The sequence below is a fragment of the Hemicordylus capensis genome, chromosome 1 (assembly GCF_027244095.1).
Source record: "Hemicordylus capensis ecotype Gifberg chromosome 1, rHemCap1.1.pri, whole genome shotgun sequence".
Taxonomy (NCBI): domain Eukaryota; kingdom Metazoa; phylum Chordata; class Lepidosauria; order Squamata; family Cordylidae; genus Hemicordylus; species Hemicordylus capensis.
In genome coordinates, this window is record NC_069657.1 from 275,507,919 (window position 1) to 275,531,340 (window position 23,422).

The following is a 23,422-nucleotide window of genomic DNA, read 5'->3' on the forward strand; positions in this document are numbered from 1 at the left end:
CAATGTTTATTTGTTTATTTAATAGATTTATATATTGCCCACTACTGAAGTCTCTATGTGGTTTACAGCATAAAACAAACCAATAATTTAACAGTTAAAACATATTAAAATCACATTAAATTTCCATTAAAACATACCAACACACCCAATAGAACACACCAAATAGATAGATAGATAGATAGATAGATAAGAAAGAAAGATGGCTCCCTGTCCTCAAAGGGCTCACAATCTAAAATGAAACAAAAGATAGACATCAGCAACAGCCACTGGAGGTACTATGCTGGGGTGGATAAGGCCAGTTACTCCTCCTCTGCAAAATAAAGAGAATCGCCATATTAAAAAGGTCCCTCTTTGCCCAGTCATTAGGGGATGCTAATATGCTATTGTTCATAAGATGCTATTGTTACGCTATAGTGGCCAGAACGCCATTACAGGAGATTATCCTTGGGCTAAAACATAAAAACTGCATGCCACATTCTTCAACTGACATCAAGGTACTCAACCCGGTTGCCCCCGATGGCACTGGGGAACTCTTTGGCCTTTGAAACCAAGGGGTGGGTGGGGGACAGACTGGAACAGATGAGCATGCATTTCTCAAAGCCAGTTCTATCCCCTTTTGCAGTTTAAGGGTTCCTTTAGGAATGGTCAAAATGGACTTCCTCCTCCCTTGGCTACCTTCCCAGTGCACCTTCTCACCCTCCTTTCTTACCCTGCCTAACCCAACTCTCCTCCTCACCTTCTTCCCTACTTTCCCTCATCCTTCCTCACCTGATGCTCCCCCCACCCCCAATCAAATGGCTCTGACATAATTGGATGGGAAAATGAAAATGTCGTTGCACTCTTCCCAGACTCACTTTTGGTCTCAGGGGATCTTCAAACTTAACCCCATTTTACTAATAGATATCAGTCACCTTAAGTGGCACAGTGGGGAGATGCTTGCCTAAGGAGCAAGAGCTTGCTGGTGTGAATCCCCGCTGGTATGTTTCCCAGACCATAGTTCCCAGACTATGGGAAACACCTATATTGGGGAGCAGCGATATAGGAAGCTGCTGAAAGGCATCATCTCAAACTGCATGAGAGGAGGCAGTGGTAAACCCCTCCTCTATTCTACCAAAAGAAAACCACAGGGCTCTGTGACGCCAGGAGTCAAAATCAACTTGATGGAACACTTTACCTTTGTCATGACATATGATATTGTGAGGCTATTCACAAGCATGTGCAAAACTGGGCTAAGGGAGCCCTGCTTGGTTTTGCACATGCATGTGAACCACCGGGATTGGGCCAATCTCAGCGGTTCCACGATGGCAAACCCAAACATAGGAAGCTGCCATATACTGAGTCAGACCATTGGTCCATCTAACTCAGTATTGTCTACACAGACTGGCAGAGGCTCCTCCAAGGTTGCCGGCAGGAATCTCTCTCAGCCCTATCTTGGAGAAGCCAGGGAGGGAACTTGGAACCTTCTGCTCTTCCCAGAGCAGCTCCATCCCCTGAGCAGAATATCTTACAGTGCTCACACTTCTAGTCGCCCTGCAACCAGGGCAAACCCTGCTTAGCTAATGGGACAGGTCATGCTTGCTACCACAAGTCCAGGAGGCGATTCTCACAATCACCAAAAAGCGGGCTAAGGGAGCCAAGCCCGTTTTTTGGCGATTGTGTGCTGCCACAGGAGCCATGCGGCCGCCAATCCCAGCAGCCCCCGCCAGCTCCATGACGGAGCCGGCAGTCGTGTGGGCAGCTGATCCGACCACCCAGGGCTGCAGGCTTGCTCATCTTCAGGGAGAGCAGGCTAAGCCCGCTCTCTCCACCTAACCCCATCTGGCGAGTCTCACTGATCATGAGACTCGCCTCTAGCTCTCCTCTCAAATAAAATCCACCTAAATAGCCATCCTCTTAAATGAGGTTAAGGGAGCGAGTGCTACCTCAACCCCGTTTTTTGCTCATGTGGCAGTTGCAGTAGGGAGCCTGGGGAAGGGAGATTCCCCATGATGCACGGCACACTTGCGTGGTGCATCCTGGTAGTTTTGTGGACCGGGACAACACATCCCAGCCCCAAACCCCCCACCCCTGCTGCCTCGGCACATAGGGAATTGTCTGAGCACGTGAGGAGTGCATCCAGCACTGGTGCGGTGATCGTATGTGCGGAGGGTAAGTGTAACCCCTCTCCCTGGAGCCTGCCCTGGAGCCCTTCTCACGGATCATGAGAAGAGGCTCAATAAGTCACATAAACTGAAGAAGCTTCCAAATTTTGATCTTGTTCTTAAGGCAAAGTTAATTGTTTCAGGTTGTTTCAAAGCCCTAACTGGAAAAAATCTTATTTGGTTTCTGTAATGTTACTGTTATTTCCTAAAGCATCTAATGGTGGTGTACAAGCATTTTTTAAAGACATTTTCCTCTTCCCTACCTCCTCCCCAGTTTTTATTTAGATGTTTCATAGCCAGTAAGAAGCAGCTGGAGTTTGGAATGACTTCACAATAGGAAGAAATAATAAATTATTATTATTATTAATTTATTATTATTATTATTATTATTATTAATAAATTATTAAAGTGATGTGGATAAATGGAAATTATTTTAGTTTTTCCCTAATGTGATAGGTTAATTTACACAACCCAAATATTTCCCTTACAATTAGCTGCTTTTTATCTGTTACCGCCATGCAAAATCTTACAAGCATGTCTGAAAAGAAGTGATGCTTCTTTCAATAGCTAATGATAAAAATATAGATATTATGCATAAATTTACCATGGAATGTATTGCAGCAATAACACTTTAGAAACAATGCAATGACCTTATGAAAAGTCATTACATTTGGAAGCAAATTCAGAAGTGCCATTTGGATTCACAGCAAGGTTCAAAGACCCATTCTTGGATATGTCCAGGAATAAACCATAAAAGCGAGTGCACTTGGAGAACAATAATTATTCCACTTAATAACCACAGCAATGTCAACACCAGTCAAACAGTTTTTTGTTTGGGGAGCAAAGGAATTTGTGGCTTTGCCATGCATGCCTGATGGGGAAGGTGGAGAGGAAGAGAAGTCTCTTGAAAGCAGGGGCAGCTCCTCCCATTCCTCCCTCCCCACTGATAAATGAGAGAGACGTGGCAATGGCAGTAGTGACTCTTGCTCCTCTCTCTCTTGGAAGGTGAGATCAGCGGTTGCTGTTGCATCCCTACCATTTGTCAATAGGGAAGGAGAAGATCTGCTGTACTCCTGTGAAAAACACTGCCCTCTGCACAGATGAAGGAGCCTCTTGAACCTCTCACCTGCTGAATGCCCCGACAGACCTGGAACTGGGCCTTGATGCAATGTGTTCACAAATGAATAAATTCCAGTCAGGAGATGAATGCTTTATTCTACATCAGTTGCAATTTCCAACAAAAGAATAAGGTGTAAGGATATTAATGGATTCAAGCTATTTGCAGGCAAAATTTGTCTTAAAAATTAAAGAAATAGCATGGTGAGTGATAAAGCAATGTAGCCTAACTAAATCTGTTATATTTTAGGAGCAAAGCCTTTGGTGGTTAATGTTGGATTTGGAACTGAATTAACAGTTCCTGCTGTGAAACTAATAAGGCAAGCAGCTGCTTCATTGTTTTGGATTGACCAAGACAAGAATGCAGTAAAAACTACCCATGTAAAATTGTAGGATTTTTATTTATTTATTTTGCAATTTGTTTTAGGCAGTACAGCAACACTATGGCACTGGATATTTTATTCATGCCTACTGGGTATTTTCATCAATACCATTTAATTTTGGATGCCTACACTGAGATGCAAAGGATTTATAAAGTAAAAAAAACCCCAATAATAATTGTATTATGCACTGCTCTCAGCCTCTGTTGAAGCGAGTGGAAGATGAACTGCTTGGACCACGTCTCAAATTGCAGTTTCAGAAAACTGAAAATGCAACCATATTTTGTATCAAGAACACACTTCAGGTCTTTAGGCTGTGATTATCAGTTAGGATCATACCTTAAAACACAGTTATTTTCTCACTTTAAAAAAGGATATTTTTTTCAGATACCGCTTTCCTAGATCATCAGCACAGCAATGCAAGCTGGCTGCTAAAGGCATCTTTGTGCTAACCTTGCAATATTTGGGTTGGAGAGAAATTGTACCAGTCACTCTTCTGGCAAAGGTCAATGCAAGGATCTTGCTTGGAGAAGAAAATGGAGGGGAGATGGAAGTTTTTAAAAACAATTTTATAATTCATCCGTAAAAACATTCCAGTAGTTGATTTCTTCCAGCCGTTTATTGCCTTTTGTAGCCCTACTTCCTCCCACTACAGAAATGAAGTGACATACATTGCTCATATGGATGTGCCATTTTACACAGATGCTGCCAAGTTTTATACTCAAGCATAATTTTGAACCATTTCACAGTCAAGCATTTTGCACTCAAACACTTCCGAGGCTAGCCTGTGACTGCCTCCATCATAAGGGAATCAGCCCTCGGAGAGAGATAAACTGAGGTTTTGATTGTCATCATCATCTTGGGGCATTTCAAGGACTGGCAATTGCTTTACCACTTTTTAATTTATTATTTACCTTCTCTGTACCATATGTTCCAGCCAAAGTACACGTGAAATTATAAAATTAACAATGAAGAAGTTTTATAGGTCTACTAGCCAAGGACTGGCACACTCCACTCATTGTTCGTGTAGATCTGAGTTAGGCTGATTATATATAAACAAACTAGAACCATAGACATAACACTCTAGCATGTGATGTTTGCAGCAAAAACCTCAGTGCTAAATGTCACATAGCAAAGTTGTTTGTTTTAAAATACCTACTTGTGCATTTTATTGATCATTATCCACAGAAATAGTCAACTTCTTGTGCATTACTTGAGCATTTGTGAAGGTAATTATCAGGAAGTTTTCCACACCCGGCTTCTAGTTCGCATCTCTTCCAGAATGGAGGGGGTGCATTCACATATTGGCCAGATTTACCCTGAAGGTCCTGTAAACTATCAGGGAGCACTTCACACACAATTCGGGTTTTTCACTGCACGTTAGAAAGTAGCCAGGTTTATATCCAAAGTTTAAAAAAATCCACTTTTTGTGTTGAGTTTTTTTGGCAGCTTCAAACTCGCATTAAAGTCTCACAGTAGCCTGCTGTCTGCGAAAGCTCTAGGAAGAGCTCAATGGAATATTGATATTATAATTTTGATTTAGTTTGAGTAAAGAAAATTAGTTTAAAAGATAGTAAAATAATATCATGAACAAATTGTGTATCACTGTTAAGAACCATGTGCTATGAAACTGTGCAGGAAGGCTGAAGCACTGCAATACATTTCTTGCATTTCTGCATGGTTAATTTTTCACTGTTAGGTCTATTGCCTTTATTATTTTACTCAGTTTCTGATCTGCAAAATTTTGTTTGTCTTTCTCTGTAAAAATTAAAACATTTCATTATTATGGTCATTTTAATTTACATTGTTCCATCTATGTAATTATTTCTCCAAGATGGGATGCATGGGGACGTGGCAGAAAGGAGGCGATTGGCTGACAGAGGGGAAGATATGTGCATGAGTTCTAGCCACGCCTCCTGATAGCACCGGCTCACTATCCTGGGAAGGAGGATGGGCGAAGCCCCGCTGCCCTGAGGAGGAGGATGGGCGGTGGGCAATGCCCTGCTGCCCTGAGGAGGAAATGGGGCTGCTGGCCTCTTTGCAAGGAGGACGAGAGCTGGTGGGGAGAGGGAAGCAGGGGCGGTCGAGGAAAAGGCGGCACTGCCACTGCAAACGGCCGAGCAGCCAACAAAAACAGGGCACCAGGCTCCTGGTGAGGAGGATGAGAGCTGTCGGGGGAGGGACGCAGAGGAGGTGCGATTGCAAGCGGCTGAGCAGACGGTGCTGGCCTCCGTGCAAGGAGGATGAGAGCTGCCAGCAGAGAGGGCAGGGAGGGAGACAGGCTGAAGGGATGGGAAGAGAACTGGCTGAGCCCTGAAATGGAGGGAGAGTAAGGTAGAACGAGAAAGGGCTGAAGGTGGGGGGGAAGAGTCAGGGAGAACTAGGGGTGCAGACACTCTGCGCCTGGTCAGCTAGTAGGATACTATTTTGTGCTGGTTTTTCTCTCAGCATGCCTGTGTTATATAATATATAATCTGATTGAAATAATGTCCAAATCTAATATATAGTCCTTTATATAAAAATACAATAGTTATAGGAAAATAAAATTAGGTATATCTTCTGTATGCATTCCAAATAGATCTTTGCTCTGAACAATAGATTTAAATCAATATACATAATATAGTCTGCCCAACCAATCTGGCTCATCTAGCATATTCTGCCTAATGATGGGTGGATGCTTCTCAATGCAGTTTGCAGTCTGTTTGATTCCCCTCACCCCCAGCTTTTCAGGTTAGAGTTTAAAAACACTTCAATTGTATTAAAGCTTTCCTGAGAAATCTTGGAAAAGGGAGAAAAGGAAGCACGTTCTCTATTCCCAAGCAAAACAACAAAACCCCCCTTACAACTGTGAAAGCGGGGTGGTGGAAACTGGCAGTTGAGAGGGCTCACTAGAAAAAATCTTCATCCTTAGGTGCAGATAAAGGCCCTCAGTATATTCAGTAGTATGCCAGCCAGCCAGAGTATAGCGCAGTAGTTTGCCTCCAAAGGTAGGGGAAGCAGACGTAACTACCATCTCATGCCTCCTGTCAGGATATGAGGCTACTGACTGAGCATGCTCAGCAGTCCAATTGTTTTTCAGTTTCTAGTCTCTAGCCTTCTGTCTCAGTGCCCTTCTCGTAGTTTTCACACACACACACACACACACACACACACACACACACACACACGGAGACTGGCACGAAAGCCTGGCATAGGCTAGACTTGGAAAAGAATATTCACCAATGCAGTAATAATAATTGAAGAGAATATTCCAGATAATCATTCTATCCATTCTATTAAATTGATTGGCGAGTATTCTTTCCCAAGACTAGTACAGACAGTTGTGAATCCTCTTATGAGCTGGACAAATTCGAACAGGTTTGAATCCAACTCCTAATGGGGTAAGGCTTCCAGAACTCCAGTTCCAATGTTACCAACATCAGTACTGCCTAATGTAATAGTCAAGGTGTTCCAAAATTTCAGACAAAGTTCTTTTTAGGAAAAAATATATTGCTTGTCATAGTCATATCACAATCATTCATTTATCATGTTGCTACAATCTGCACACAAATATATAATAAATGTCATGTTCTAAGAAAGTCATATTTTTCCATAAACCAATTATTGCACTTTGAGCACTAGGAAAATCCGAGCTACTTCAGGGGGAGATGTCAGGATATCTTACAGGACAACTGTGAACCAATCACTCATCATCATCATCATGATTGATTGGTTCACAGTTGTCCTGTAAGATATCCAGACATCTCCCCCTGAAGCAGCTTCTCTTCTGTAGCTTGGATTTTCCGAGTGCTCTAAGTGCAATAATTGGTTTACGGAAAAATAAGACTCTCTTAGTACATGACATTTATTATATATTTGTGTGCCGATTGTAGCAGCATGATAAATGAATGATTGTGGTATGACTATGACAAGCAATATATTTATTCCTTTCCATCATTTCTGTAAACAGTGAGTGACATTCTGTGCAGTCTCCCATTGACATTAAGGACTTGTCGGGGCTGCTGGACAACAAGACTGCTGCTAGGGATTGAGCCTGAATCTGTATACATACAAAACACGAGCTCTACCATTGATCTATAGATTATACTTATGTTCTAGAATATTCTGAACATGCTCCCCCTTTAAGTTTTTCCACCTTCTGCCCCACCCCCACCACTGCCAGCCCAGTACCAACCACACAGTACACAGGTGAGCAAACAGAGATCTTTTGCATTCATCTCTTGCTCCTGCAAGTGAAGTACTGTGGGCCTGGTTATTAGTCCCAATACTGGTCTTAAAACAGTGAACAGTTCTTGCTGCCCCCCCCACCCCGCACACGCACGGACACTGTAGAGCTATAAAGGTGGAATAAAGTACAAATGGAATGATCAAGGAATTGGAGAATTGTGTGAGGAAAGGCTGAAGTGTTTGGGGCTACTCACCTTAGCAAAAAGGCCTGATATGGTTCATAAAACTCAGTTTAAATTATGCACAATATGGAGACAGGGGATGATTCCCCCCGCTTCACCCTTTTATAGGCCTGTTTCACACAATTGCTTGGATCTAGGTTTACTGAGTGTGAGTACTGGTTACTGTGTGAACCTATGGCACGGTGGTTTATGGTCCAAGATGAATCTGAGAATCCCACCTTGGTGTGGGTCCACACAATCACACTAATGTTGGTAATCCACATTAAACCCAGGTTCGGAACAGGCCACAGGACTAGAAATTGGTCATCCAAGGAAACCGATGAGCAGTAGATTCAGAATGGACAAAAGAAAGTACTTCTCCACACAATGCCAAATTAACTGATGGGATTCACCACCATAAGATAGGTGATGGCCATGAGCTTATATGGTATTAAAACAGGATCAGACAACTAAATTTTCTAAAACAGGATCAGACAACTAAATTTTCAGATGTGGTATTACCCTGAATATTAGTTGCTGGGGAAGTGAAAAAAACAGGGGAGGGAAGCTGCCTTTGTGCTCCACTTTAGGCTCTCCAGATCTTGCTAGCTACTGTTGAAACCAAGATACTAGAGTACACAGACTTTTTGACTGATTCACGATCGGTCAGGACTCTTCTTAGGAGGGATAGAACAGGATCTTAGATGCCAAAACAACACTCAAGGAAAGATAATAATAAGAAAGTAGTAGCAATGTACAAATTGGTTTTGAGTCGAATCAATTCAAGCTCTAACTGGGGCAATTTGAGTGGTTCAAACTCGAATTGAATCACCCTTAGAATAAGGGCCTGATTTGAGTTTGAATCAAATCAACCCTGATTTGAGCTCAAATTGATTCAAATGATTCGAACATTATTTGACTCCATGTTTTTCCTTCGTGGATTGGTTTTCTGGCACTGCCTTCAGATTGGCTTGAGCTCGCCTTGCTTCTTGATTGGCTTGTTGTCATTCAAATAAAAAGTTGTCATGGGCAACTGTGCCCCTAACTGGGTCGGGGGATGGAGAAGGGAGCCAAAAGGAGGAATTTTAAAAATGTATTTAAGGGACTGCTTGGAGGTGGAGAGACAGAGAACCATTTTGTGCCTCAGGAGTGCAGAAGGATCATCTGGTTTTGCTGGATCTCAGATTGACAAAGGCAGAACTTGGGTGCCTGCCTTCCTTGGGTTGTGGTTTAATGGACAATGGCAACTCATCTCTCTCTCTCGCTAATATTTATTGGTTATTGCTATGATGAACTCCATGCCTTGAGACTAACTTGTGCTTCACTCACTGCTCTGCAATCTGAATTGCAAGGTGCACTCAGAAAAAATGTGAAAAATTGCACCTGTTGCAATGCTGAAATAAGGACTTCTTAATTTTGTGTGTGAGAGCAATTTTTACCTATGATGTAACTGCAGCGCAGGCACTGTGGCTGGCAGTGGCTTCTGGGTCAGTGATTCTTTTTTTGGCCATTTTTTTACTGTGTCTTTGGCAAAATGTGGTGTTCTGTGTTGGGAGGAACTGTGTGCTTCTGTTCTGCAGTGTTTTTCAAGGCAGTGTTGCAAAATTTGTGCACTCTTGCTTGTTTCAGCCAGAGGGAAAAATGGGTAACTCAAAAGAATTCTACCCATGGGGAAAGAATTGTTCCCCATGGGCAGGTCCGACTCACCAAAGTGGGTTGGGTGGTACATCATGATGGGTGCTGCCGATCAGCCAACCCTCAAAAGAAATGGGCAAATGGGTGATTTAAAAAATTTTTTTAACCTAACCCCCCTCCCCATAGAATCCTATGAGGGTTTCAGGGAAAGGTTGAAAATCTGTTTAAAATCACTCGCTTGCCCATTTCCTTTGTGGGTTTGATGGTAGGTAGTGCCCAACATGCCCTACTACCCAATCCACTGGTGTCTATAGGACCTACCCATGTGGAACAATTGGGTGATTTGACTTCCCCATTGTTCCCTATAGACGAATCATTCAAATCAATTTGAGTTGATTTGTTGAAACAGCTGGCAATGGCCGCTGTTTTGATGAATAAATTTGAGTATTTTGCAATTCTATCTGAGCTCGAATCAGATCACAAAAACTGATTAGTGCACATCTCTAGAAATTAGAACTTCCTTCCTAGACATTTCCTGGACAAGAGAAAATTTGCTGTATTTGCACCACTGAGTTCCCATGAGGTTTTTTGTATGTATTTAGTTTATAGATATAAACATTAGTGTAGAAATTACAAATTGCATAAGAGTCTTGCAGCAATCTACTCACAGCAAGCTGCGGCTGTTGATTACAAGTGAAGCTGGACCTCTTCTCTGCCAGCAGACATGCACACAAGCAGTGGGACTACAACCTGCTGCTTCACATAGTAGCCCTTCCATACAAATGGGTGCACGTCAGAGAAAGGAGCCTCTGATCTGTCACTCTCCCCTCCTAACTAATCCAATATAAAGCAGCAAACTGCACCCAGTGTCCTTGTGAGAGATATGTTAACAAGGAATGAACCTATAAACCAATGTTCTTTGTCGAAAGACTCCACAAGGAATGTTGTGGAGAAAATTAGTACACTTTAATTAGTATCCCTTTAATGCATAAGGAAGCAAAAGATTGTTAGGAACATAGGAAGCTGCCATATACGAAGTCAGACCATTGGTCTATCTAGCTCAGTATTGTCTTCACAGACTGGCAGCGGTTCCAGGCTGTTCATGGGATTGTAACAACCTCTTTCCAGGAGACAGCCCTGGAAAAACGGCTGAAAAAGACAGCCCTGAAAAAAAGCCATTGTGGTTGGGAATGATGGGAGTTGTAGTTCAGCAACATCTGGAGGCACCCAGTTTGGGAACCACTGGTCTAGACAGTACTCACTATAATCTAAACTCAAAGTACACATGGACACCTGGAGGTCTGCCTCTGACCTGGAGCTTCCATTTATGTATCACAATAAATTCAGAGAACAGATATTTTAGTAAAATGCAGTTTCTTCAGAATTACTTATTCAATGTGTATGTTGCCTATTCAAAATTGCTCAAAGAGGCTCATAAAAGATAAAAGCATGACAATAGAACATACAAAAAATCATACAAACTTTAAGAACAGCAGTTATATTTAATTTTAGCCATATAAGAAAAACTGAATTTGAGAGGTTTGGAAGTCACAAATTCAATTTAATTTCAATTTAAGTGAAGACGTTTGCCCCAAGCTGCAATTCAAAATGTGATTAAGACAAAAATGCTGATAGTCTTAATATTGTCATTACAGTCACCCGTTTTCTCTCTCTCTCTCTGTCACACACTTACAGAAACATGCGGTTATATCCAAATATTTTCCTCCTCCGGAAGAACCTTAGACTACAACCCGTGATTTCTCAGTCTTAGAAACTGCCAGAATCATGACTTAAAGGTGGTGGTGGGGGAGATGCATATTTTGGCCTTTTAAAAAGTTTATTCTTGCAAAATGGACGGTCGATCCTAAATGCTCATTAAGAATGAATCAAATCTTTCCGTCAACTCAGTCCTTTGAAAGTTTACTCACAGGGTAAGTTTACCCACAGGTAAGCCCCACCCTGTGCTCAATGGGATTTGTTCCCCAAAAGGCACACAGTGAAGACCCGGTCATCTCTCTCACTGCATAAACCTTCCTCTCCCACAGAGAAGAAGATAAAAAAGCAAGGCGTCTGCCTGCCTATTCTCATGCCGACTGCTCCAAGCGGGAGGTATCTGGGCGTGGGAGAAGCGCAGCAAAGCACAACAGCTAATGCTACAAATTAGAAGCACATGAACCCTGCAAGCTAGGGTGTACTTGCTTGGCCGTAAACGCCAAGCCTTGCTTCTGTGGGCCGGCTCGCGGCGATTGGCCGCGCGCGCGAGGCCTCAGGACGCTGCCCGCTTCCAGAAGGCTCGCGCGGGAACTTGGAAAGCGCGGGAAAGGGAGACGCTGCCTGAGCTCTGGCCCTCAGGAGGAGGACGACGAGGGTGCGCGGGCGGGTTGCGCAGGCAGAGAGGGTGGTAGCAAGCAACAACACCGCAGGTGCCCGCCTTTTTATGTGGGTCAAATGATACACACCACACGTTGCAGGAGTCTCTTCAGAGATATGTTTCCTGCGTCTCTGTAACTGCAACCCCTCCGTTTTAAAGTTTACAGCTCTCACCCTCGCTCTGCCGCTTTGAATGATACCGTCTGACCAGACGGGCCCCTCCCATGCGATTATTAGGGATGTGACAAGACAAGAGCTAAATTTCCCAGTCCTCCAGGGATCCACATTAGTCTCTAGGAGATTAAAGAAAGAAATCCTGGAGATTTGCTTGATATATGATTTTGTAAAAGAAAAATGGAATCGGGGATGGGAATCTCCAGGAATTGCTTCAGTCCCTTGTTGGTAGCTTAGGAGTGTGCTGAGGTGCCACCACTTAATCAAGTGTGCATGGCGTGGTGGTTGGGGTGAACACTTTTCGCATGTTTAGGCAATGGTCTACATTCTCATGTCTCTAGCATAGTCAGTCAGTATAATCTGAATTGATTCTCTGTTTCTGTATATATTCACACCATATAACAATACAAAATGCCTCTCCCCACCCCCAAATTACATAGCCAGATGCATTTGGGTTGGCCTGAACTGACCCTTCTGATTTTCTTTATTTAACCATTTTGTAACTGAATACATACAGAAAGCTTCTCTATTATAATGGGCTAGGCATTATTTGTATGTTTTGCCATGGACACCAGACAATATACATATAAAGTAAAGTTGTGCCGTCAAGTCGGTATCGACTCCTGGCGACCACAGAGCCATGTGGTTTTCTTTGATAGAATACAGGAGGGGTTTACCATTGTCATCTCCCTCACAGTGTGAGATGATGCCTTTCAGCATCTTCCTATAACGCTGCTGCCTGATATAGGTGTTTTCCATAGTCTGGGAAACATACCAGCGGAGATTTGAACCAGCAACCTCTTGCTCCCTAGGCAAGTTACTTCCCATATAAACAAATCATCACTCTTAAGAACTATATGTTCTGAGTTATGAACATCCAATTTACAAACAAATGTTTGGAACATTTTTTTTAATTATTATTATTTACATTTTATATCCCATTCTTCCTCCAAGGAGACCAGAGCAGGCAGGGTACGACATACTTAAGTTTCTCCTCACAACAACCTTGTGAAGTAGGTTAGGCTGAGAGAGAAGTGACTGGCCCAGAGTCACCCAGCAAATGGCTGAATGGGGATTTGAACTCTGGTCTCCCCGGTCCTAGTCCAGCACTCTAACCACTACACCACGCTGGCTCTTTGGGACTTCCTCTAATGAATTTTTTTGTCTGTGTGAATATTACTTGGGTAGGAACATGGCAGAATGTGCAGGGAAGCAGGTTGGAAGCATTATGCATAGATTTGTTGACAGAGCCAGCCTCCTTCTGGAGAATGACTTCCAGTGACTCATACGGATGTCATCAACAGGTGTCTACTAGCTACTTTGTCCACCTGCACCATGCATTTCTAGCCCGCTCCCTGCCTGCTCCACAATGACAGGGTCCCCCTTCCACCTTGGTCACCATACATAGCATCTAGGTAGTACTTAAACCCCTCCCCCACATGCACTGCCATTCTTGGGGATTATCTTTACCCTTCTCAGTTGCCTCTGTCCATTGTAGTCAACGCCAAAACTTTATACTCAGTAGAAAGCACCATAAGTCTCCTCATAGGCTTAATTTAATAGGGTCTTTCCTATTGTGAGTATATCACAATAATGATATACTCATGTTCTTAAAATGTTAACAGTACAGAAGAAAATCATACCCTTCTGAATAAACTCTAGAGAAGTACCTAGCCCAAACTTTATTCCTTTGAATTGTTGCCTAGAGCTGTGATCCTAATAACACTTAAGGGGAAGTAAGTTCCTTTTACACTAATGGGATCTCGTTGCAAGTAACTATATTTTGCACTGTTCTTTAAAAGCCCTACAATCACTGGGATGTCTGATTAAACAAAAATGTATTTTTAAAAAGTTTAATTCACTTCTATGGTAAATCAGCAAACATGAATATGCTGTCGTCATTGCTAGTCTTTCATGTGGCAAAATGATAAGAATATGAATGAAAACAATGTTACAAAAATTATGTGCAACTTAAAATACACAAAATAGTGGAAGTACTTACTACTATTCAGCATAAATTACTTAGTATACTACAATTATTTAGTAGAATTTTAACAGTCTATATGTTGGTTTACATTTCAGAACAGACCCTACCAGTTCATGTTCTTTAGAACATGGAAAACTCATGCTTTGAAACATTTTTACCCACATCAGAAGAAACTGAAGAACCACAGCCAAAGAAAATTAAAATAGATACAAATCATTTGAGTTCAGAAGAGGGGCAACTACAGTTGTTGCAAAAGCTAAACCATGTAGATAAAAAGTTATCAAAAACATCTCTCAGTTTTCCAAAAGTATTATGGAATTATAGTCAGAATAGTTTGGAATTACAAGTGGGAAACAATGCAAACCTAAAACCTAATATAAGGCAGCGTACACAATTTAAGCCACATATGAATGCCAATTTACAATCAAGGTTGTTAGGAAATATAACATTCTGTGAAAAGTGGACTCTTGAAAGTAATGACTGTAATGGCATAAGAGATTCTGGTTCTGAATTTAACCAAAATGGTCTGCTGGTCACAAAACCAGAATTTTGTGCCTTATGTACTAAAGAAAAAGAAAAATCATTAGAGAGTGGGAGTAGTTTGAAGGGGAGTGAATTGCCAACAGTAAATACATTTTTTCCTGATATCTTGGTAGAAAGTGTTATGTCAAGGATTGAATTTTTGTTTAAGGATGTACAGGAATTTCAAAGCTATAAAAACAGCACAGGTTGTCAATGCATAAATGAAATTTCTAGGTCAGGAAAACAATATCATATTCCAAAACCAGTTATAGATGGTGAGGCCAGCAATGGCAAAACTCTACACATGCGTTTGTTAGCTAGCAGCTTTATGAAAGTAAGTAAGTCACCCCTTAAATCTTTGTTCTGTGAAAATAAAAATGTTGTAGAGGAGGATAGAAATATTTTATCTTGCAGTAAACAAACAAGGTTCCCTACACATAATAATTTCAGAAGAAACAAAGTATTTCAGCACATGTATATGCTGTATTTAAGAAACTGTGCAGTTATAAACCTCCCATTAGTGAAATGTGCTGCTTTTAAGTTACTTTTACAAGAAAAGAGAATATATCATTGTAGAACAGCAACTGAAAAAAATCACACTGCAATATTCAGCCAACAAATTTTACTCAATGTGCAACAAAGGGAAGTATCTAAGGAAGGAAGTACTAAAGAATGTCTTGTATTTTCCAAAAATACTTTAGAAGATGGTATCTTTTCAGTAGCTGATAATGAAAAAGAACAAATGGCAAGGCAATTTGTGCTTTCTAATAATCAGATTGTACCAGACAATAATGTTAATAGTTCTTCTCTAGGGAGAAGAAGCTTATGTAATCCCCGCAAAATGCAAGACCTGACAGAAAATATTGGATTTTTGAATTATTTGTCTTCAGTTCCAAACATATTTGAAAAATTAAGCATTAAATATTCAAGTCTTAAAACAATAGTTACTGTCGTAACACATGTAGAAGAGAGGGTGAGGAAAGCTTCTAATGAAAACAATATCCTTCCTATTAAAAAAATGAAAACCTCTCATTTTGTTTTAAAAGCAAGCAGAAGACATACAACTAGGAGATTCAGAAATTACATTTATTTTCCAAGCAAAATTAAGCATGCCCCAAAATACATAGGGGCTTTTAGAAGTGCAATAATAGGAAAAAAGTGGAATGATCATCGTAATGTTTTGCAAGAAAGTCCTTGTGGTTTTGTTGAGGCGGAAGCCCACCTTTCGTCTTATGAGACATATAAAAAAATTCACCTTGGTAATAATTCAGAAGAAGAGCATCTAATTTCATGTTTAAGGAATAGAATCTTTAATTGTGAAAATAATGAAAAATATAGCAAAGTGTGCACAGATAATGGTGCAAGGACCTCCTACAATGTCCTTGATACACTGACTTACCATTGTGTTCCTCCAAAATTATTTACAAACACTGCAAACTGCAATTCTATTTTAGTACAAGAAAATACAAATAAAAAGTCTCAGTATCTTGAAAATTTGAATACCACCAACCAATTGCCCAGATATAAAATAAGTGATGTGCCCTTCCCAATTAATAATCTAAACATATATAAAGGTTTCTCAGAAAATGATCAATATTTAACTTCAGTTACCCCTGATTATCTTTGTGTAGATCAAAATATAGCAGTTTGTGTCAAAGCATGGAAAAGTAAGATTGCCCTTCATGGGAACAGAGGAAAACAAAGTAACTTCAAATTTGAAAGCATTAAATATATATTACAGTATTACCACCCTATATGTAATTCTAGAGTTTCTAATAGCTTAGAGCATAATAAGTTTAAAAAAGCAGAGCATGGGAACTTTTCATTTCATAAAGATTCTTTACTAAGAAATAAATATGGTTCAGACCTAGTGTTTGTGAAACAAAATGTCAAGGCTATAAACGGGACAGAAAATAAAGTTGTTGAACAGAATTATACAAACAAAAGTAATCAACATTATGATTTAATTGTGCCATATTTCAAAGATGAATCTGCAAACACTGTTGGATCTAAAGTCAATTTAATGGTGGTTTCACACACACCAAAACAAGAATTTTCTGAAGATATAAAAAAGCATTTTTCATCAGAAATTAAAAACACATATGCATTTGAAATGAAGAACCAATTTGATCTTGTATTAGAAGAGCTTCATATGTTTAATGGAATTAGTAAGGAAAATGAAAGTAATTTACTGTTTGGAAGAAGAAATATTCTTCAGGAAGATCCCCTTAAACAAAGTAATTCTGACAGCATACTAGATGAAGACTACAGAAATGTGTGTGAAAATAAAATAAACTTGATCTTTTCCACTTGTGGAAAAGACACTGTAAACCACACCACTGCAACCAAGCAAAATAAGAATGAACAAAGTTTATCTAAAGACAAAATACTCACAAGACCTGGAGAGCAGGAAGTACCACATGACTACTGTTCTTCAAGTATTTCTGATGAAGAATCATTATATTCACCCTCTGAAGGTATTTATTTTTAAATATATTATTCAACATGTTTGATTATACAGATAAATCTGGTGTTCCGTGACACACATAGGAACATAGGAAACTGCCATATACTGAGTCAGACCATTGGTCTATCTAGCTCAGTATTGTCTTCACAGCCTGGCAGCGGCTTCTCCAAGGCTGCAGGCAGGAATCTCTCTCAGCCCTGTCTTGGAGAAGCTAGGGAGGGAACTTGAAACCTTCTGCTCTTCCCAGAGCGGCTTCATCCCCTGAGGGGAATATCCCATCAAGAAGGAAAAATATGCAGAACGTTACTGTCCACTGAATCTCAGACTTTTACAAATTAGGCTGGTTCACATGACAATTAAAATCAGGGTAGGGGCTGGGTTACCCTGTTTTACATGATTGTGGGAACTCATGCAAATTCCTCCAGCAGAGTAGCCCACCTTTTCTACCCCGCTTTTGACTGAGGGTGGAAGAGAAGTGAGCTCTTCTACTTAGATTCTCTCTGGTAATGAGAATTTACACAGCTCATCTAACCAACCATTGCATGGAAACATAGTGATCTGTAGCTACAGCGGCTGCTATCCATGGACATGCCATTCTGCAAGCACACTCCCGAAGCTAGACCAGTTTCAGCAGGGCTGCCTCTGTCTCTGTTCCTTTGTGGCCAGTCAGGGCTGGTCCTGCCTCCTGCTCCTTTGTGGCTGATATGATGAGGCTTTTCCATTCGGCTGGCAGTGCAAGGCATGCTGGGAAAGCAGAGAGGCCTTCAGAGGCCTTTGCCTGAAGGGATGGGGCTTGCAGCTGCCACTTGCAATTATACCTTGCTCACCTATTTCCTGGGCCAGAGGACCCAAATGGTGGTTCTGACTGTGTGCTGTCAATGGAGTAAAAGCTGGTCTCCAACCGACCCCCAAATGGCCGTGTGAGCAAGCCAATTGTATTTTCAAGGTAACTGGTAAAAAAAAGTAGTGGGTCAGAATGTTTTATTGAGTAATATGTAGCAAGTATGTTTGTTACATTTTAAACACATTGTATTCACATATAGCATGAATTGTTTGCTTCATTTTGAATATTAAATATCATACTTAGAGAGGTTATGTTTTTCTTATTTAAGAACATTGTGATTATGGTTCTAAAACGCCTTCTTGGAAATCTGCATTTGTGTCTCATACATTTATGAAGAAACAAAGCTTACAAAGAGAAAGAGGTAAATTATTCTGTTTCTTTAACTCAGCACTAAAAAACGTATTTCACTTCTTTGTATTTATTTTCCAGTTTAATTCATATGAAGTAGACATCTTTCAATTACATGAGAATTTGTTTGAGTTCCATGTTCAACAGCAGAAAATGTACTGTAGGCTCTACCCTGTAGTTCAATCCTTTCCACCTGCCCTTTTTTTGGAGAGGGTCTGCGGTCTGGTCTTAATTCTCCCCCACTTTGATTGCCAAACCAGTAATTATAATCCAGAGACAGAAAAAGCAAGGACAGTTCTTTAAAAACCATCTTGTGAATAATTATTGAAAACTGAATGTTGAACACATGGTGGCTGACATCCAGACTAACACTGTGCTAGTGCAAATATGTTGCACTAGTGCACTATGTTGCACAAAGAAAGGAATGTCCATCCCAGACTTGTCCTTGTGCTAGTGGAAGTTGTTGACAAGTTGCACAACATGCTGCACAGCATGTTGCACAATCTTCTGGCAAAACTTTGTATATGACCCGGAGAAGTTGTACCACTAGCAGTGGCAAAACATCACAAAGCACCACCACTTTGAGCAGCTTTACAAACTTATTAAGTGTGTGCAACTGCTCCTATTGTTCTAGTACAACATTAATGTGGATGTCAGCCCATTTCTCTATTCTTGTGCAAGCACATAAGAGACTGTGCAACTTGGAGCATCCACACAGTTACACAACCTTCTTGTGTGTCTGCTTCTGTGCAGAATTAGTTGGGTGTCAACCATTGTCTTATTTATAAATAAGCTGTATCAGATGCTAATAACAACTTAGCCATTCATCATATCTTGACCTTAGTCTTTTTTATCCCAGTGTTTTCACAAGGCCCAAACTACATGTGATGCTGAATAATAATAAAAATTATTATTATTTAACATATTTTTATACCACCCAAAACTTATGTCTATGGGCGGTTTACAACAAAGCAAAATAAATGAAAACAGAAAAGTTTAAAAAATTACAATTTAAATATTTTAAAACAATGTTAAAACTATTAAAACTATAAAAATATTTAATTAAAAGCCTGGGTGAACAGATGCATCTTTAAAGACTTCTAAAAAGTTGTCAGAGATGGGGAGGCTCTTATTTCAGCTAAACCTGCTCTCCCCGCATAACCGTCCCAGGCTCTACACACGGATTGTGTGTAGAGCTTCACTGCTTTCCTGGTTGGAAAATACAGCATTTAGTTATCGGTTTCTCCTTTGGCTTTTTTACTGAAGAATATGATTCTTCTCCTTCATCATTAAAACTAGTCTGATGCAGCACTGGTAGTTTCATTACTGTACAAAGGGAAAAGAAGAAGCCTTGAAGTTAGCGAAGTGGGTTGAGGAAGGCTGCTCTCTGTTTTAGTTTTTCTAAAATCTGCTTCCACTTCTTCATAAAGTTCTAAGCAGTTGTGAAACTTAGACAAAGCAACTTCTGGAGAATTAAAATCTCTCTCCAAAGGTAAACTTACCCTCTTTTTTTGGTTTCATTTTTAAAGGACTACTACGTGATTTGGTATAAGGATAGGAAGCTAATTTTGTCACTTTCTTAAAAACAAAAAACAAGGAACACATTTGGAAAATAATTTGAAATTACTCCTGTACTGGAGAAGGGAAGTGTTATTTCTCAAAGGTACCACTGTAGCAGACACCTATGACAGCCACGTCAAAATGTACATATGTTTATCGGCACTGTGCAGGTCACAGTTATAAGCACCTGCTTTGGCTTAGGGATGTGCAAACTGGGCCAGCATGAGGATTCACCCTTGTGCTAGACCAGGCCTGATTTGGCTTGCCCTGAGCCATTTTTGGAAGGGCGGTATAGAAATTGAATTAACAACAACAACCCCAGGCTGGCTTGGAGCCAGTCTGGGGTTCAAAACATAATAAATATTATTTTTTAAAAAAACTCGCCTCCAGGCCTGGGTTGTTCTGCTATCTCTGGAGAGTGCTGCTGCAGCTGCGGGATGTGTGTGTCTCTGAAGCTTCCCCCTCCCCCCAGCAGCCTTCCCCCAGTATCTTCTGAGCTGGTTTTGTTCGGGTGTCCTGGGCACAAAAATAGCCCGTGCGCATGCATAGTGGCCTTCAAAATGGCCACTGCGAGCTGGGAGAGGGCTGGAAAAGCCCTCAAATGGGAAAAACTGACCCAGAAAAGACTGGGGAGGGGGGCTGGCAGAGGGAAAGGGAAACTTCAGACCCTCCCCTCATAGCAGAGGCAGCACCCCCCAAAGGTGGCAGAATGACTCGGGCCTGGTGGTGAGTTTCATTAATAAATAAATAAATTCAAATCCTGGACTGGCTCGAATTTGAGCCGAGCCAGGGTGGGGGTTGGGTGTGTGCAAAAACGAACATGCCCAGTCCAATTCGAATCTGGTCCGGACTCAAACCAAACTGGGCAAACCAGTTTTGTGCATACCCCTACTTTGGCTTACAAAAAGGGCAAGCCCCCAAGGGCAATTGTTAAATCTGTAGCTTGGTACTTGCATTTTATTCTTAATTATCAGTTGGGGGAGCTGATCCAGATCAGGACTGATGGATATAGTGGAAGGCTTTGATACTTTCTTTCCATTTGTCTTCCCAGTCAAGTTTACCTCCCCAGCTGTTTTTTCTCCTGAGAAGGAAGCTCCCATTGGCACCAACCAGAGATCCTTTACTTGGGGAAATGGCAGCCACAGAAAGCCCAATCTCAATTGGGACTGTGGCCAGAGGAGAGGGTTAAAAGCTCTATACACACCTACTGAAGTCCTGATGTGGATTAGCCCTTTCCATAGTTGATACTTAACCATTAAAAAAACCTAATGATGCACGGAAGACATTACACATTGGCTATGTAGTTTCATACTAAGGAAACCTTTGCATTAGTTTAATCAGAGACAATGATGAGGTTAAAAAAATCCCAGTTTCCAAAATTGTGTTTCTTATCTTTTTATATAGGACCCAGTCTACTGGATGGATTCATAAGAGTACAGCCTCTTAAAACATGTTGTGGTCCCTTAAGAATTGGATTGTCAAGGAAAGCTAAGCCCAAACAGCTTCATCCATATTTGAAATAGTTCAGTTTAACAAAGCGAACATTTATAGCAGGGGTTCCCAACCTCTGCTATGCCAGATATTGCTGAACTTATTGTGGCTGGGGATGATGGGAATTGTAGTTCAGCAACATCTGGAATACCACAGGTTGGGAACCCCTAATTTAAAGGAAGCACTTTTTTGTCTAAAAATATAAAGGTTTTTTAAATATTTGCATGTTTCATTTTAAAGTTTTAATGCTAAAATCAATCTTAAAATGACATGTTAAGGTATTTCCGATCAGTATTTCATATTAATAATTGTTCATTTATGCAAAGATTTTATGAACATTCTAAAGTTTAATATTGTTACAGGTAATAAGATTCAAATACATGCACTGTAAGCAAAATCATATAGGTTATTTTCATTTCTGTATTACCAAAATGTCATTTCTATTTATGTCATACAGCAGCTTTTATCACTAAGAGTAGGAATGGCTGTTGAAACCCCTTCCCTCCTTCCTGCATGAGAGGTGAAGCTTTTAGCTGAACTCTTCTGAAGCATCATTACTTTTCTTGTAGCACTAGTGCTTCATTAGTCTGGATATCAGTCTTAAAAAACAACAACCCAAAGTTTAACCTTTAAATAAATCTTGTTGTCTGCTCGCCTTTCTCAATCAAATGAGTTATTATAAACCACCATATATAGAATACCTCTATCACACAATGAATTACGACAAGTGAAACCGTCAAACAGTGTTGCATTACTGCAGATGTCCCTATTAATAAAGAGATCACATGCTTAGTTCTTTATATTAAGCTATGTTTCCAATTCATGAATATTCTGAGTCAAAGACAAATAAGAACTGTCTCCTATTAACAATTAACATTTACATGATGCATAATCTTATTCACCCTTCTCAGCTGCTACCAGTCCCAGAAACTCAATACAGATACATTCTCTACCCATTGGCCACATTTGTATGTAACGCAGAACTGTGGGGTTCTGCTCCCTCTCCCCTGCTCTACTGTCCGCATTCACATGTAATGGACAGGAGGTGAACTGTAGTCATGGAGACTGCAGAAAGGAAGGGGAAGTGGCTGTGTGGGCTTCCTTCTAAACTGAAGGATAGCCACAGCAGCCAATCGCAGCCAGAGTGAGGGAGAAGCTTCCTCCCTCAATTCTGGTTGCTGACAAGTGAGACTGCAGTGCCACGCTTGGACATAATGCTGACGCGGCAGAACAGGAGTTAAAGGCAGCGAAACTGACTACAAACCGAAGGTACATTTCGGAGTCTGGGGAGGGAAACTGCCGGTCAGTTTTCTGTCCAAACTGAGGTTGCACGCATTCGGATGTACACAAATTTTAACTGGAAGCCCCTTTAACTCTAGTTTGGTGTTATGTGCGAATGTGGCCAATATCTGCCACCAAAGTGCCCAGCAGTTGTGTTAACAGTAATGATCCCAATCCAGGTAAATTTACCTAGACTAAGTCCACTGAAATAAATTGAACCTAAATTAGCTGTAACTAAGTTGTAACTCTGAGAACTTACCTATGGCTAACTTTAGTGTTGGGGTCAGTGTTACAAACCCAATCCAAATTAAGCTGTTATGTTCCATTGAAACTAATGGGGCTTAAGTCTCATCAGTTTACTCTGCATTTCATCCAAATCCTTTTTACTTAGTGATTTCTAAGTGGTTGTTTGGGACCTATCATTTGATAATGCAAATCTCTTGTGTGGAATGTGTAACTTCAGACAGGTAGCATTGGCTGCAACAATAAACAAAAGATGTATTAGCTGGATCTTGGATATTCATACAAAGTTACATTAAATTGGAACTGGACTTTTAATTGTTCATTAAAAGTACTGCTGTATATGTATTACACAAGCAATGTGTAATAAATACACACTGCATTGGTCTCAGGTTAGAAGCATTCAAACTTTTTTTTCAGTCAGATTGATTTATGTTTGAAGGAAAACATTGACATAAACAGAAGCAAAATAAAAGCA

At 40.7% G+C, this 23,422-nt stretch overlaps 1 protein-coding gene and 1 long non-coding RNA gene across 7 annotated transcripts; one reads left to right on the plus strand and one right to left on the minus strand.

The window, feature by feature from the left end:
- Nucleotides 1-7,159, minus strand: LOC128340348 (uncharacterized). The gene is made up of 2 exons (XR_008313639.1): nt 3,268-7,159; nt 1-310 (listed from the first exon to the last, which is right to left on the minus strand). It is a non-coding gene; the product is annotated as an uncharacterized LOC128340348 (long non-coding RNA).
- Nucleotides 7,160-11,446: 4,287 nt separating this feature from the next.
- On the plus strand, nt 11,447-22,229 carry RAD51AP2 (RAD51 associated protein 2). 6 transcript variants are annotated; one of them, XM_053285346.1, is made up of 4 exons: nt 11,447-11,591; nt 14,287-17,190; nt 18,293-18,385; nt 21,337-22,229. In XM_053285346.1, exons 2-4 carry the CDS (start codon nt 14,319-14,321, stop codon nt 21,453-21,455), a joined length of 3,084 nt encoding a protein of 1,027 aa, XP_053141321.1. In that variant the 5' UTR covers nt 11,447-11,591; nt 14,287-14,318; the 3' UTR covers nt 21,456-22,229. The 6 variants fall into 6 exon arrangements, with proteins under 6 accessions (XP_053141321.1, XP_053141322.1, XP_053141319.1 ...); XM_053285347.1 differs by lacking the exon at nt 11,447-11,591 and adding an exon at nt 11,747-11,769; XM_053285344.1 differs by lacking the exon at nt 11,447-11,591 and adding an exon at nt 11,928-12,083.
- The last annotated feature ends 1,193 nt before the right edge of the window (nt 22,230-23,422 follow it).

What these genes read in the sequence shown, in the direction of transcription:
- RAD51AP2 (XM_053285346.1), top strand. Translation starts at nt 14,319, where the DNA reads ATGGAAAACTCATGCTTTGAAACATTTTTACCCACATCAGAAGAAACT. An exon ending in ATTATATTCACCCTCTGAAG is followed by an intron (nt 17,191 to 18,292) that starts GTATTTATTTTT and finishes TTCTTATTTAAG; the next exon opens with AACATTGTGATTATGGTTCT. An exon ending in AAGCTTACAAAGAGAAAGAG is followed by an intron (nt 18,386 to 21,336) that starts GTAAATTATTCT and finishes CTTTTTATATAG; the next exon opens with GACCCAGTCTACTGGATGGA.